The sequence below is a fragment of the Oreochromis aureus genome, linkage group 16, assembly GCF_013358895.1.
Source record: "Oreochromis aureus strain Israel breed Guangdong linkage group 16, ZZ_aureus, whole genome shotgun sequence".
Taxonomy (NCBI): Eukaryota; Metazoa; Chordata; class Actinopteri; order Cichliformes; family Cichlidae; genus Oreochromis; species Oreochromis aureus.
Genome location: NC_052957.1, coordinates 13524489 through 13541438, shown reverse-complemented (window position 1 = coordinate 13541438; position 16950 = coordinate 13524489). Strand labels below are relative to the sequence as shown.

General features: G+C 39.7%; 1 protein-coding gene across 1 annotated transcript in view; it reads left to right on the top strand.

The window, feature by feature from the left end:
• abca12 (ATP-binding cassette, sub-family A (ABC1), member 12) overlaps positions 1–14145 on the top strand; it is a 45887-nt gene extending 31742 nt beyond the window's left edge. Inside the window, 14 exon segments of the mRNA XM_039600109.1 lie at positions 366–420; positions 1955–2132; positions 2269–2384; positions 4955–5117; positions 5286–5539; positions 5966–6173; positions 6829–6938; positions 7557–7707; positions 10231–10365; positions 10935–11038; positions 11286–11378; positions 11662–11767; positions 12723–12860; positions 13328–14145. Coding sequence (XP_039456043.1) covers positions 366–420; positions 1955–2132; positions 2269–2384; positions 4955–5117; positions 5286–5539; positions 5966–6173; positions 6829–6938; positions 7557–7707; positions 10231–10365; positions 10935–11038; positions 11286–11378; positions 11662–11767; positions 12723–12860; positions 13328–13411 — 1895 coding nt within the window. The 3' untranslated portion in view covers positions 13412–14145.
• Positions 14146–16950: the final 2805 nt, after the last annotated feature.

Below are 16950 nucleotides of genomic sequence, written 5' to 3'. Positions count from 1 at the left end.
TACAGATGTTTTAGGCAGTGGTACTAATCAATTTCATCAAAGTTGTCTTGAGTAATGCTAATCCTGCAGCCTGCTTTGGGGCTTCTGTGCTGTAGGTGAACTCACACTCCTATTTCAGGAAATGCAAAGTATGTAGGGCTACAGTTCATGTCTCTGAGCATCTCGAAGACCCAGAAAAATGATAAAGAAAATTCGATTTCCTTTGCGCGCACTGGCAAATGAAATCATCTTCCGCTATATTTTTCAATTGACTGTGTCCTAGGCTAAGAGAATATCATTGCTCATTTGCTTCCTGTGCTGAAAAATAGCTTGCATGCTGTTGTTTTTCTTTTGCTAACACAGTACTCTGTTTCTTTCTGTTACAGCCATTTCAGTTTACAGCCAACCCTATTTTGGACGGGCGGATGATGAAGATGTAGTGTAAGGGTCATGCTTAAAATTCTTTTGCTGAATTGACTGATCGTGCATTACTAGACAAATAATCTTAGAAAAATAGATCTGTATTTGCATCTTAATCTGTGAAAATATTCCCCAATTAATCATGTGTTTATGTTTATGTTTGGGTTTTTTTTTTTTTTAAATCTAATTCAAGGTGGATTCAGGGCAAGGATGTACATGACAGCATTATTTATACATATTTGATTTTCTAAATGGATTTCCCTAAGCTTACAGTATTGATCAGAGTCCCAATTTAATGAAAGTTTTGGAATGAATATTTCGGTAAAGGTGGAAAAGAGATTTAGTTTAAATGGATGTGTGCACATGTTCCAGAGGATCAAATCAAATACATCATTTTGAGAGTGGATTGGACTGACCTTGTGGCCTCATGAAGGTCTGTCCTCTCTAGAGCCTTATTACTACTAAGCATCTTACTGGCAATTTTAGAGTTATTGGTCAGTTTTTCCACATATGTCATATTTATGTTCAGTGTCTGTGTAAAACTTTAATAGGTGTAGTCTGCTGAGATGCTGTAGCAGCTGAATGGGTGATATTAGGCTTCCTTACTAGATGTATTGATTTGCCCTGAGCTGTGTTAAAGATACAGCAGACTTATTACTCTAAATGTCTTGATTCTCACAATATAGTAGCTTTGCCCATGAGAGAAAATCTAAGGCTATGCTGGCTGTCTTGATAACAAGCCTGCTCTGTAGCTGTCGCTCCTGGCTATCCTCTGTAGTTAGTGCTGCCCTGAAACGCCCACCACATGTCCCTCTCTGTTGTTCTCACTCCTTCCCACTCGGACACTCTGCCAGCTTCATCTTCATCCTCTTTTCAGCTTCGTGCAGTTCATTGTGTTTAGTTTGAGGTGTTGTGCCCCAGCCAGAGGGGAGTGGTAAAAGTAGTTCAGTTGCATGTAGGGTAGGCGAGAGAGCACTGGAGACGAACAGGTACTGGCTTGGCATCAAGAAAGTTTAAATGAACACGCTGGGTAGAAGACAAACTGAGGGGATCAAAGCTTCAACTGGATTTCTGGGGTCTAATCTGGACAATAGGCTCTGCAGTCTCACAGCAACACCCTTGGCTTGCTGACTGTACAGCAACAGCAGTGTGAAGTTGTTCTCTGCGTGAAGTGATCTGTTTCTCTTGCTGTTATCTTGTCAAAGATTTTTTTTCACAAAGCTGTTTGTTATTAATGGGATTCCATTCATTGTGAGGTTCCTCAGTAGTTCAAATGAGTCACGTCCCAGTAAGGAATAATATGATAATTCTGGTTAAAATGAGCTCGTATTTTCAGAAAATACATACACCTGGTTGAACGCCAGTTTATATTCACTCTTCTGCACTCTTTGTTGTTGTTATTGTAGTAGTTTTAATTCAAAAGAACAGAACAAAAGAAATTAAAAAAAAAACGCCACACAATACATGGCCCAGTAACATGATAAGTGCATTATTCATGATAACTCAATGGTTAATGGTATTTAATCACATAACCTGGATGATCTTTTCTTCACAGTGTCCAGGGATTGCTCCACCTCCTTGTGGCTATGTGCGTGCTCACAGGCTTCTCAATTACAACAGCCAGTTTTGCCATCTATGAGGTCACTGAGCACCAAAAAGGGTCCAAGAGGCTTCAGCACATCGCTGGCATCAGCGAGTCCTTCTACTGGATTGTAAACTTCATCTATGACATGGTAACGTCATATTTCGTAAATTGGTTACAATATTGAAAACCATGTGTTCAACTTAATTTCATCCATATATCTTTTTTAAAAGTTATTAAATGAAGTGACTTTCTGTTGCTTCATCGTGCCCCACCTTTTTCCATAGGTCATCTATTTGGTCCCTGTAGCTGCGACCGTTGCTGTGATTGCTGCCTTCCAGATACCAGCATTTACAGAACGCCAAAATTTGGGTGCCGTCACTCTCCTCCTGGTGCTCTTTGGGTCAGTAACTTTGAAAAAAGTAGATTCACTAATTGTAGTCACATTGTAGTTGTACTGGAGTGTATATTGTTGACAAAAATGTATTTGATTATGAACCAGTCCTTCATGTGGGTGAAAATTTTGGAAGACAATCTTTTAGAGATTGTTCTCTCTATAGTAGCTATACTACTGGATTGCTTTCCATTATGAAAGCAAACATTTATTTTATTTTAACTTAATTTGGGTATCATTCTGTCATATAATATTATAATACTTACTAATGGCTAAGGTCAGAGAACATGGCAATGTCACAAAATATAGATGCAACACAATAGCAACGTAGCCATTAGACAAGCAGTCAGATTGAAAGGTTTAGTGCAGGTAATCTTTGCTACCACTTCATAAAGAGGTAAATTAAAGAGACTGCTAATGGCCTAAATGTTCACTAGGATAATGGTCTGTACTGTAATGACTGCTTATGACACTTTTAGTTGCAATATACAGTACTGTGCAGGAAAGAATGCTTTCAAAAATGGAAGTTTAATAATCATTTATTTTCATCAATCAACAAAATGCAGTGAATGAACAAAAGAGAAATCTAAATCAAATCAATATTTGGTGTGACTGCCCTTTGCCTTCAAAACATCATCAATTCTTCTAGGTACACTTGCACACAGTTTTTGAAGGAACTCGGCTGGTTGGTTGTTCCAAACATCTTGGAGGACTAAACACAGATCTTCTGTGGATGTAGGCGTCCTCACATCTTTCTGTATCTTCATGTAATCCCAGACACATTTGATGATGTTGAGATCAGAGCACTGTGGGGGCCATACCATCACTTCCAGTACTTGTTCTTCTTTGTGCTGAAGATAGTTCTTAATGATTTCTTAATGGGGTCATCATCCTGCTGCAGGATACATTTGGGGCCAGTAAACAATCATTTATATTTCGGAAAACATTCTTTGTTTCGAGCATTTTTTCACACCTGCCTCAAATTTTTGCACAGTACTGTAACTATTTTTTACTTACCTCTGAGTTTATTTTCAACCTGAACCACACTGAATGATGGACATGTTTATAAAAAATGTTTTAAGGGAACTGCATCAAATCTGTCATAGAGATGGTGAATGTGTTGTTCTGGCTGTTGCCCTGCTGAGACAACAGCAGGAAGTGTGTGAAGTTTCCAGAAGCATCTGCACTGCTCAAAACCAAACCCATTCATTGAATGGTGCTTTATGCTTGCAGCAGGCCCATCACCCTCAACATGAACCCAGCTCATCCAAGGAGCCAAACAGGGAAAATACTGATTCATTCAAATGGACAATACATTTCTTGCAGAGGACTTTCCAAAGTCAAGCAATCATTGAAAGGTTTATACATTTTCAAAAGCCTATCTCCACACATGCACTGCAATGCTGTGCCAGTAGGTTGGATTTACAGTGCAGAGCATAAGGACGAGCAAACGCTGCAAAAAATTTTATTGTGAATTTCTTGCTAAGACAGATGGCAGTAGGACTGCAATGCTGATGGAAAAATCACTGCCAACATGTTTATCCCATTCAAGGCAAAGACACTAGAGAGGGAGAAAGGGAGGAATCAGGAAGCAACAGGGCTTATGGCAATAACAGAATGACTTAGTATGAGATAGAGGTTAGCTATAATCTCGAAATACCAAGGTTTCAATTCAGTCTGACAAAGAGATTTGGGGATGGTATCAAAACCACTGATGTGTCATGTTTCGCCTCATCTGAATTACTGGGATTATTTACATCAATCCCCGAGCTGCTGCTGAGGTTTACACTCTTGTGTTTGCCGTTGTTGTTTGGAGGCCTCGCCCTGAGCCCTAGATTTTAGAAGGCCAAGTCAGCACTCTGCTTCTCATTTATCAGACAGATGTCTCCTTCCCAAGCAATGAGTAATCACAGTGCTCCATCTGTCAGGCTGCACCCACCTGGTCTGGTGTTCAGCCTTCTTGCTTCTGTTCCTTGTCATGACTTGGCACCCACACTTGCCTACCAAGCACCTTTTTTGGGCAAAGCATGCAGATGCTTTGTCTCTGTCTGGCTCTATCTGTTTGTGTCTGTCTCTTTCATTTCCCACCCTACTTTTTTTTTTTCATTTCTTTCTCCCCTCCTTCTCTTCCTCTCTGTATTGCTGACCCAGACTTAACAATCAAATGGACAAACAGATTATGCGAGGGAAAAGAGAGAACAAAAAAAGAAAGGTCTTTTTTCCACCTTGACAATATAGGGAGAAGTAATTTATCTTCCTCTATTTTGGCTTCATGACTGAATGTTTACCCTCCTTGTAGCGTGGTATATTCCACCTTCTTTTTTCAGTATTCTTTGCTGGCTTCTTTTTCTTAAGGCTCATAGCTACTCTGTCTGGCTCTCTTCACACCAGCCTATATTTTAGAAGGTGCATTTGTAAGCAAGACTGCACAATTTCACTATTAATTTTATATTATAACCTTCTGACTGTTTTTCTGTATTTCAAACCAACCCAACCACATTACCGCAGCTTTGCAGTGCATCTGTGGAGTTATTTTTTGCTGATACCAAGTTTAAAATGTGATTATTCTGTCACCTCAGGTTTTCCACCTTCCCATGGATGTATCTGTTTGCCGGGATCTTCAGGGATGCAGAGATGGCCTTTATCAGCTACGTGTGCATCAACCTCTTCATCAGTGTCAACACCATCTTGACCACCTGCATCCTCTACTTTCTGGGTCAAATATCAATGCACAATCCTGAGGTAAGATTAACTGTAAGAATCAGGGGAAACTTAGAAAACATGCCTTGCTTGTCCATTGACAGGAAAGTGAAAAATTCAAGATGAGCTCAGTTAAACTCAGTTTCACATCCTCAGATCTTTCTCTCAGCTTCTTCTAAATGTCCCCTCTTCTGTCCTTCTCTCCTGTAGGCAATCCAGGAAATCTTCCAGAAGCTGAGCTACGCCTTCCTCATCTTCCCCCAGTTCAGCTTTGGGAACGGACTGATGGAACTGGCCAGAGGTGACATAGAGGTCCAGATTCTCAGTGGCTATGGAGTCGATGCCTACAAGAACCCATTCTCCACAGAAGGTCTGGGATGGATGTTCATCTCCTCCATCATCCAGGGCCTGGTCTTCTTCACGCTGCGCCTCTTGATCAACAAATCTCTAATGCGCAAAGTCAGGTGAGAAACACAGACGTCAGAGCTGGTAATATAAAGGAGAATATACATTCACAGAATCTTTAACTGAGATCAGTTTCAGTTGCTTTCTTTAAAGGTAGGATGGACTTGCAAATGCACAAGATGTGTTTTCTGCTAACACTGATAAAGCAGTCTTCTTGTAGCCAAAAATCTGAAAATGAGATGTGATAAATGCAGATAATATGCAATGGGGTGGTTAAATATGCAACAGAGCAATGTTAAGTAATTAGAGAAGACAATCGCAAGTAAAATTTGATATTTTTTTTTAATTCTAAGTGGGCCAAGATTTTGTTGATTTGATTTGATTTTTTTTTTGTGGCAGGGATGGAGGGGGGGATAAAGCATTTATATTAACTTGAATGCCTTGCACTTATTTAAAAACAAAACAACAATCTTTCTGTATTGTAGGCGTCTAATTTGCTACATCAAGACTGTGCCCCAGGCGGCTTATGATGATGATCAGGATGAGGATGTGGTGTCTGAGCATCTCAGAGTGGCCAGTGGAGCAGCCAGCTCAGACATACTGCAAGTCAACCGGCTCACAAAGATCTATCAACACCTCAGTAAGAAGGTCCACGCTGTCAAGAATCTGTCTGTGGGCATTCCTGCAGGAGAGGTAAGCCTCAGAGACAGGAGCACAGAATACTAATATAGTAAAGCTGTTCTAAGGCAAGAGGATAGCAAAATGGGGGGTATTGTGTAATAATGACTAATCTCTTATGGCAGCAGCATAACTAAATAATTACCCAGAAATCACACAGCCTGTTTTGTTATTTCTGAAGAGCTGTATGGTGGTACTAGTCGCTGTGTGCAATGGACTCGTCAAAAATTGGAATTAATTTAAAATACCAACAGCCTACTGTTATTAACACAGCAGAGGATTTGGAGCCACTGTTGGCGGCTATAACAAGGTTGTACAACATTGTACATTTTAATATGGACTAAAAAGACAGCCCAGCATTTTCATATTCTTCTGCAGCCAGTAAAAAGTGATCATTTTAAGCTGTCATTTTAATTTACTCTCAAAGCCTTTATTTTACTTTGACCAACTTCAGTCCAGTCTTTGATCCGAGTCATTTTTATTCTATTACTTCAGATGTCTGGTTGTATGAAAAAGCTTTCTTTGGACACACTTCTTTTTTTACACAGTTTTGCAGCACTAAATACTGACCTAAAGATCTAGCTAATCTTTAAAAAACCCATCTTTACGTCACAGTACTGCATAATAGCAAAATGCTTGAAGTTACTAAGAAACTAGTGTTTATTTTTAGTGCTTTGGCTTGCTGGGAGTGAACGGAGCAGGAAAAACTACCACCTTCAAGATGCTGACTGGAGACGTTAGCCCCACTGATGGCACTGCACAGATCAAGGACTGGGATGGGTAAGCTTTACTTGAATATATTTACTCATTTAACATGCGAATGTGGCCTAGTGCATGTTTGTATTTAATCTGTTTTTCTTTATTACCCCCTTCTTCCACCACTGTGATAACCTATCACAGAATTAACTTAGTGGGAATATTTGTGTTTTTATGACCACTCTTGCATCTTAGCTGAACACTAAAATGATGCAGAGGTGTCAGGATAAGTATGTACACATTCCAGCAAAATAAAGATGACTTATAGAATTAAACATTTACAAGAAAGAATTTCATTTTATTGGTACAGGTGCATAGGTAATCCCAAAATTTAATTACGTAATGCAATCATTCACATATGAGGGATGTTATTAGTTTTTATTGGGGAAAATTTGAATATGATAGTTTTGGGATTTAGAAACTAGCAATTTTATCTTAAAGATGTATCTGAAGAGCTTTCATACAAGTAGCAATGTACAGTCGTGCTGTGTTGTCAGTATATAAAGTGGATATTAGCAAGCTAGATAGCACCCCACAGACAGCAGATCCTCTGAAACACCTTACATGCCTACCTGTCCCACATCATGTGGTGAATGCTGCTTAAGAAAATCTTTCTTTGTGTGTGTGTGTTTTTCCCCCCAGACGTTTGGTAGACATCATGGAGTGCCGGAAACAGGGAATTAACATCGGCTACTGTCCTCAAGTGGATGCACTGGATGATTTGCTCACTGGAGAAGAGCACTTGTACTTCTACGCTCGCATACGTGGTGTCTCAAAGTGGGAGACAGAAAGGGTAAGAAAGAGCTGCAGACTCAGTGCTGCCTATTGTCACTTTGCCAAGTGACAATAGCATTCAAAAAGTGACACAGGATCTGATATAAATTCAAAGGTGCACTTCCAGCGCAGGACTAGTAGCTGATGCTGCTCCTATGCATACTGAATCAGAAAGTGTGCAGCGATGAATGATGTGTGATGAAAGCTGTAGAATCTGTAGCGAAATGAAAAAGCTTTTGTTGTCAGCTTGTGCAGTCCAAACTTCAGAACTGAGCTGATGTAGTATGCATTACTGCGGACAAATTTATATTTAAATTCTGCTTTTATGACAGGAGAATCTTGTTTGACATGCCACTTAAGCCTCAATCTTCTCATTTATCATTCCTGAGAACTAATCAATCTTGCTTCTGTGGTGATTGCTGAGTGTGTCTGCCTGTTAGAGGACTCTGCAGAGCAACCAATCAGCACGTGATGTGTGCTGATTTTTAATATCAATATATCATCAATATTTCTTTTTTGAAAGACAGAGAAGAACAAAAATAAGCAGCTCTTAGGAGTGTGAGAAATTGTGGAAAATATCATGACAAGCTGTAAGCGCTGTCTGCTTTTTTCTCTCTCTCTGCACCATTTTGAGGTCAGAATGAAGAACAACAAAAACATTGTCTCTGACAGTCTCAGGCATTTTACCAACAGAATTGAGCACGCACATTACCAAGTGTGCTGCACATAGATACACATGCTTACACAGACAGTAAAGCACAGAAATGGATCTGTCTGACACTAATCACCCTCACTGCTGTTGTTACAGCCCCTCCTCTCCGGTCGGTATACTGACAACAATGGTTATAATGGCAACTGCAGCAGCATCAGGCTAATTCTCAAAGCTGAGGTTATATATAGAGTTCCTCTTATGCTGTCTCCTACTGACAGTCCCCTAGCTGTGCATAATGAGACAGGCCTTAATGGGGTCATTTTGCATTGACATGGTTTTGTTGGCTTAATGAGCTGTAACATCAAAGGTGATAGAAAGCGGCTTTTATGAGAGAACATAAAAACATCATATTTTGATTTGAACCTGCTGCATGAGGAATAGTCTATGTTACCAGTCTTTATCATTCACATATACAAAATACTGTGTATTTGTCTAGTATGAAACTTTTAAAAACAGTGAATGGTAATGAAAACTCTAGACAAAAGGCGAATTGTCTTACAGAGAAACAGCAGAGACTCTAAGTGAAGGTATCTATTGCATTAACTTGCTTCATCGATCTGGTTTCCAAATTTGCCAACTAATGGGAAAAAGACTAAAGCCTACCAATGGGAAATCACTTTAAGCTATTTGAAAATGTAGTTGTATTTACAGCACACTATTTTATTTGATTAACAGGGAAGCCTTGAAGAGTTTTAAGTGACTGAAATGTTTATAAGTCATTAAGGGTTTTTGATCCCTGCTGGGTTTAACACAGAGGATCAACTGCCATGCACCAAATGGATTATACTGCATCAGCTTCTGCAGCCCCGGGACTGCATAGAGTTTAGATAGAATAAAGTCACAGAGTAAAGTCATCACTGCTGTACAAACAGAATTAAATATTCATGGAAGTGGAATAGATAGATACCTTAGTTATTTGTTGTGTGGCTGTACTGGGCGAAATGGGAGAAAGCAGTTACACGCATAACATGAATATAAAATTGGCAGTAAGAAACAGAATCACCCTTTAGCCTTTATCATGTAAATCTATATTTTCCTATTGTGAAAACAAGTATGTGTAGTTATATATTGGATCTCCACTGAGGGTCTCCAGTTGAGTTCTTTGCATTATCTTAGAGTCTCTACCTTACAATAGAAAGCGTCTTGAAGTGACTGCAGTTGTGATTTGGCTGTTAAGGGACAGCATCTGTTTGAAGCTTTATCATGTGGATGAAGCTAGGAACAGCATGGTAGTCTATAACACTGTCTCATTTTGCTTTGGGGTGAAGGCAGGGGGTCAAACAGCCACGAGGAGCAATCATTAGACCTATCGACTCCCGTTACATCACTGAAAGACCATTACACATCTCCTGCAATGATTAGCAGTTTACAACAGACGGGGTTTGGAAATTTCCATGATCTACATTCAGATATATATAATACATACAGAGCATACACAACATAATTTCTTTAGGGATTAATAAAGTATTCTGATTCTGATATAAACATGGATGGAAAAAGGCAAAGCAAATTTTATTACCTTTAATTACTGTTGTTTTCTATCATTAATTGTGCTTATCACTTAGCATGTAAAGTGTCTAAAAAGAAGATTACAGGTGGTAGTCCATGCAGTAATAAATAAATGATTTGCTTTGACAACTGGCATGTAAACTAGCAAAGTGCTGCACCACCAATTAAAAAAGAAAACATACTGCTAATTAAAAATTATTACAATATCTGTGTAGTCAAATTCTGGCTGGGATTAGTGAATGCCAAACTAGAGTCCTCTCACATGTGCTGTTTGTTATTTTGTCCATCCACTTTGTAATCCCCTGCATGTTTCCTCTGTAGCTGGTGAACTACCTACTGAAGAGGCTGCAGCTCAACTACCACAGAAACATCATTACCGACGGTTACAGTTGTGGCACCCGCAGGAAGCTCTCTACAGCGCTGGCTCTCATCGGGAATCCACAAATCCTTCTCCTGGTGAGGACACACCTGTTCACACTGCTGTAGCTGCACATTTAATTTCCTAACAAGTCACCAGACAACAAATATTAAACTAACTCTGCACCGTTCCTCCTGAAATGGTCTTTGAAGGAAAGCAGATATCGATCACTTAGACTTGACAGATCTCATATAGTTAATTAGTCTGCTTACCCAAGCTTACCCGAGGGGTGGTCTTGCCTGTAGCTTTTAAGTTTGTTTGTGCCTTATGTCTCCATCAAATCCTCTCTTCTCTTTTTCTCTTCCTATTCCTTTTTGTCTTCAGCTATTCCCTTTTCCTCCCCATGTTTTCTTCAGTAACCAGTGCTCCCTTGTTTGATTTGTCTTCATTTCTCTGTTGTTTGCTCTGCATGCAACACTGGACCTCCCATCCCCATTCCTATTTTGCATTTATATATGTGTTTACTCTCTCTTCTTTGCTGTGCCCTTCCCTCTACTGTATGCACTACGCTGTGTTTGCTACATGCTGCCTTCCATGTTTTCATTTGATGCCTTTATGCTGTTTTGACCATTTCTCTATTCTTGTCTCATTCCTCCGTTATCCACAGGATGAGCCAAGCTCTGGCATGGACCCTCGTACTAAGCGTCACCTATGGAAAATCATCTCTGAGGAAGTGAAAGGAAAGTGCGCCGTGGTTCTCACATCCCACAGGTTAGAAGATATCATGCACCCATTATATGACCTTAGCACAAAGGAGAGATTTGTGCAGAGATGATTAGCATTCTAGGAGAAAGCCATTCAATCTTTTTCCCACAGCATACTCTAGATAACAAATGCAATAACATATATAAATATATATATTTTTATTTCTGTGTGACAGCTGGCATGGGTAATTACTTTTATCCTAATGGACCTTTGTATGACCTTTTATCTTTCCCTCTTTGTCTCCAAATCTCAGCATGGAGGAATGTGAGGCACTGTGCAGCCGTCTTGCCATCATGGTGAAAGGTCAGTTCCGATGCCTGGGCTCCCTGCAGCACATTAAGAACAGGTTAGTGACCTCTCCTCATCCTACAACCCTGCCATTACTGTTCTCCACACCCTGTCTCCACTGCCTCTCTTTCTTGCCCCCTATGGTCCTTTGTGCAGTTGAATGCTCAATTTCATTTGTAAGAACAGTGCCCTCCACCACACACACACACACACACACACACACACACACACACACACACACACACACATGCACGCACACACACTCTCTCACTCCACCACCAGAGCCCCATGCCTCAGACATGTAATAACTCTGCTTTGTTCATAAAATCTCCCTCGTGCAGGTTTGGCAGTGGGTTCACTGTGAAGATGTACTTGGCTGAGGCCTCCTGTGACGTAGGGAAAATCACTAGCTTCATGCAGCGCAGATTCCCCAGCACTTATCTCAAGGTGAGCTATCCAGAGCAGTCAAGAGTACTTGGTAAAAAAAGGACTCTTGACTACTTTGCGTGCATATTTTTAAATATGCACTATAAACTCTAAAGTACACGAGGCATTAATGATCAATTAATAATTAATAAGGCAATATACTCTTAAATTATGAGCTTTTATTATTTGCCTAACAAACTAATATAATACATCCACAGATGTAGTGATTGTGATAAATCCTGGCAGTATTCTAAGGTCCTTTAGATTGTTTATGTTTCTGGTATATAATTATATATAACAGATGGATATATAAATATGGATACATTTGTCAGTGTTTAAGGCAAACATGTTAGCAAACAGTTGCTTATTTACACATCCAGCAGACATGAATCAGCATAAGCACTAATTTGGCGTCATGTTTCTGTCTGCCTCACTCCTACTGTTTTAGTCTTCACCAACTCCTGAGGGAATGTGGGAGTGAACCAAAACAGCAAAGTTGTTGCCTGTGAAACCGCTAAATCAGTCATTTAAGCATGGGGTTACCTTCCGAGCTGGGTGATAATTTTGTGTATTTGTCACCGTGATTAACCCCGTTCACAATACTAGTTTGAGTCAGTGTTAATATGATGATAATAATCAGTGCACCATTAAAGAATCTATAAAAATGAACTGATACCTCGCTACCCATCTGGACTTTTCTTCATTATAATGCTGACTTGCTCAGCTAAGAATAGAAGGAAACTCATTATATAAGTACCTGCTGTGCCCAGAGCCCTTACCAAAAGTGCAGTGCGTGTACAGTATTTTAAAAATAATGTAGATTTTCTACCCCAAAAATAATGTTTGCAGCATTGTAAGATTAAGAAGGATTTTATTTTCTTCATACAGGTGCAAGAATAGAATTATAGTTAAAGAAGAATGAGCACTTTCTTTTAACTTTTAACCTCACATTTGGTCATCCTTTTTCAACACACAGGACCAGCACTCGAATGTGGTGGAGTACCACGTCCCATTTGCTCCTGGAGGTTTGGCTGACATCTTCGACCAGCTGGAGTCCAACAAGAATGCTCTGCAGATCAAGCACTTCTCTGTGAGCCAGACCACACTGGATGAGGTGAGAAAAAAAGAGACAACATAAACTGAGAGAGGGGAAGAACTAGTGTGAGGTTTTTGTAGGTGTGGGTTGATGGTGGCAAGGGACAGAAAAAAGGGACAGGGAGTGAGAGAAGAAGAGAGAGGTGGGAAAGGAAGGAGGGACACAAGAAAGCTGAGTGGGAGTGAAAGACAGAGAAAGAGAAAGTTTAAAAGAGGCAGAGGGAAACTGACAGAGGGAAGGCCTGAGGGAAAATAAATGGAATATGAGTTAGGGTGAGAATACAAGATCTTTATATGCAGCCAGTGCTGATATTCTTCAACCACTTTACCCCTTTGAGGCTCGGGGATTGGAACATACTATAGGCAGAAGACAGAGAGGATGGGTGGGGGCGTTGGGAAACTGACCAGCCAAAATTAAGCAGGTCAGAGAAAAATAATTACCTTTCATATTGACATGGCTCTTACATTATTGCTGAACCTTCACAGGTCTTCATCAATTTTGCCATGGGGAAGATCGGCATGGAAACCATACCAATTGACGCCGAAGATGAAAATGAAGTACAAGCATAGAGCTGACTGCCATCTTTAGTGTGTGTCCATTCACACTAAATCTGACCTTAATAGTGTAGAAAATGTGACTTAAATGTTTGTGGGTTCTTTTTAGGAATATTATTTTTTTTAGTCTCTTGACTGTGAATATGAAGGTTAAATTACACTTTTTTCTTACCAAATCAAACTATTGATGAAAAGCACAAGAATACATGGCCATCTGCAAACATGCGTAGATGAGGTGGATAATTACTCTTCTACATAACACTGTTTGCATGTTCACTTTGAATCATTCAGGTCACATTATTTAGGAAGTTTAATTTAATTATGTAGTCTGTTAATTTCTCTCTGTGGCTAGGGTTCTTTTTACCTACCTACCTTTACCTAGAATATTATACAATAAAAATATTTAGAATGATTTTTACTTAAGGTCACTGGTGGCAAACCATCACTATACAATATCATAAGATACTCACCTAATAAATATATAACACAAACAAAAAGTAATGTATTTTTTTATGTGAACTACATATAATTCTGCTCCTGAGATGAAATTTGACAAAAGAAAATATTGACACTGAGAGCTTAATATGCACTTTCCCCTCACTCATTAACACTTTCTCCAAGGGTATATGTAACTTCTGGAATGACTGTACTGAATATTTAATAGACTTTTTGCCTATGGACCTGCTCCATGTGGTATTAACTGCATCAAGCCTATTTTTATAATTTAATAAAGCTATTTTTCAAGTGCAGCTGTTGTTCATTTGCCTACTGTGTATGCTTCTACTATTTTTCTGAACTGGGACTATTTAAGGTCTTTGATTTTGCTTCAGTGGTCAATATAAGTTATAAAAACATTGCAGATGTATTATTGCATTTCTACTAATTAATTCAGTTCAGTTCTATCCATTTAGCACCAGTTATTTTTATATCACCAGCTATTTTGTGCTGTAAGGTAGACACCCTAAGATTCATATAATGCCCTATGAGCAAACACTTTGCGACACTGGGGAAGACCCATCTTTTTACAAGAAGAAACCTTAGGAAGGGTTCAGAGAGGTAGCCAACTGCAGTGACTGGTGAGGGGGAAAGGGGAGACAGAAAAGAGAAGCATGAAGAGACCAGAAACAACAAAAAAGGTTTCAGGAAAAATTAGACAAAAGTTAATAACATGCACATGGACTGAAAAAAAAGGGGAGTGGAGGAGCTGTACTCAGTGCGTCAGACAAAATCTCTCAAGTACCTTGCACCTATAATAGCAGAAGTTAAAGGCTAATCTTAAAAGCGGAAAGAGTTAATGTCTTTCAAGCTCAAACTAGGCCCCACAGTAGAGGGGCCAGATATCTGAAGGCTCTTTCTCCTATTCTACTTACGTAAACTACAAATCACAAATAAGCCTGCAGTTTGAGAATGAAATCCTCTGTTGGAATGATATGGTGATGGCATGATAAATGAGGTCTATATCAGAGGAGAAAGATTTTAAATACAAATCAGGAAGAATCTTTTTTTTCTCATCCTAGTCTTGGATGGCACTTTGGTGGCAGTGTTTTGGATCAATTGAAGCCTCTTCTGGGACCTTTCAGGAAAAGTCTATCATAAGGAATTACAGTAATCCAGCCCAGACATAACAATTGCAAGGACTTGGTGTTTTTTTTAGCATCACCCTGAGGCAGGATATTGCTAATTTTGACACATTTCTGCAGAAGAAAAATCATTCCTAAAGATCTGTTTAAAATGCCAGTCAAAAGAGGAGTCTAGGTCAAAGATTATTCAAAGTCTCTTTGCATTTGTTAAGTGTAGGATATTAGCATAGCCTAAAGAAAATATTAATGACAAATCTCAGAGATATAGAGACAAATGGATAATACAAAAATACAAAAAAAGAGGCTAGGAAATTTACAACTGATAGAAGATAACGCTTCTCTGTTTTTTCTGATTTATTGTTCTGATTACATGCACAAAAATTCATCCATAGGTTTTAATTGTTCACAATATATAGCTTTTTGACACATTAGCTGGTAGTTAGTATATATAGAGAGAAATGTGTAGGAGAGAGGAACAGGGAAGTGTACTGGTATCAATTTTCAAGAACAAGAGTCATGTGCAGAGCTGTAGTAACTACAGAGGGATAAAGTTGATGAGCCATACCATGAAGCTATGGGAAAGAGCTGTTGAGAGCAGCAGTATGCCTTCATGCCGAGAAAGAGTATTACAGATGCAATGTTTGCTTTGAGAGTGTCGATAGAGAAGTACAGAAGCATAGAAGAGACTGTGTATGTGAAGGTTGTGGAGGACATATATGAGGACAGAGACACAGTGGTGAGGTGTGTGGTAGGAGTGACAGATGAATTGAAGGTGGGGGTGGGATTACATCAGGCATCACCTTTGAGACCCTTCTTGTTTGCAGTGGTGATGGACAGGTTGACAGGTAAAGTGAGGCAGGACTCTTTGTGGACTATAATGTTTGCAGATGACAGTGTGATCTGTAGTGAGACTAGGGAGCAAGTGAAAGAGAGCCTAGTAAGGTGGAGGTATGCTTTGGAGAAAAGAGGAATGAGAGTCAATAGAAAGTGTGAATGAGAGAAACCCAGGTGTAGCAGTGAATGTGCAAGGAATAGAGGTACTGAAAGTAGATGAGTATAAATACCTGGGGTCAACCATCCAAAGTGATAGGCAGTGCACAAGAGAGGTATAGAAGAGAGAGTAAGCAGGGTGGAGTAGGTGGAGATGGGAAAGAGTAAAAGAGTAAAAACAAGAATCAAAGGGAAGGTTGACAAAATAGTAAACATGATGTATGGTTTGGGGATGGTGGCTTTAATAAAAAGACAGGAGGCAGAGGTGGAGGTTGTAGAGTTTAAGATATTCATTGGGAGTGAGCAGGAGGAACAATATTAGAAATGAGTATTTCAGAGGGACAGCTCAGGTTCAGCAGGTTGAAGAAAAGTCAGAGGGGCAAGGCAGAACATGTGTAGAAAATGTGAATATATCGGACAAAAGATGTTCAATATAGAGCTGCCAGGCAGGAGGAAAAGAGTAAGACCAGAGAGAAGATTCATGGATGTTGTGAAAGAGGACTTACAGAGGGTCGGTGTGACAGGGGAAAGTAGTAGTAGGTCGAGATGGGCACAGATGATCCACTATGGCGTCCCCCTAAAACAGGCGTGTCCAAAGTCCGGCCCGCGGTCCAGTTTTAATTGGCCCGCAAGTAATTTTATAAATAGAATAGAATATGGCCCGCACTTCAACTTTTGCTTGAGTTTATTGCACTTCTTAGTTTTAACACCAGGGGGAGCTACTGTTGATCAAGGCAGTTGCTCCACCAAAAAGGACAATCACCGAAGAAATTTACCCCCAAGTTACTAAACATGGCAGAACCAAAGAAGCGAAAGGTAGAAAGTGAGTGCAGAAAATTTCAGACATGGTGGGAGAGTGAATATTTCTTCAAAGAATTCAAGGGGACGTGTGTCTGTTTGATCTGCACTGAAACTGTGGCAGTTATGAAAGAGTATAATGTACGACATCATTATGAAACCAAACATCAGGCCTATGCATCCTAC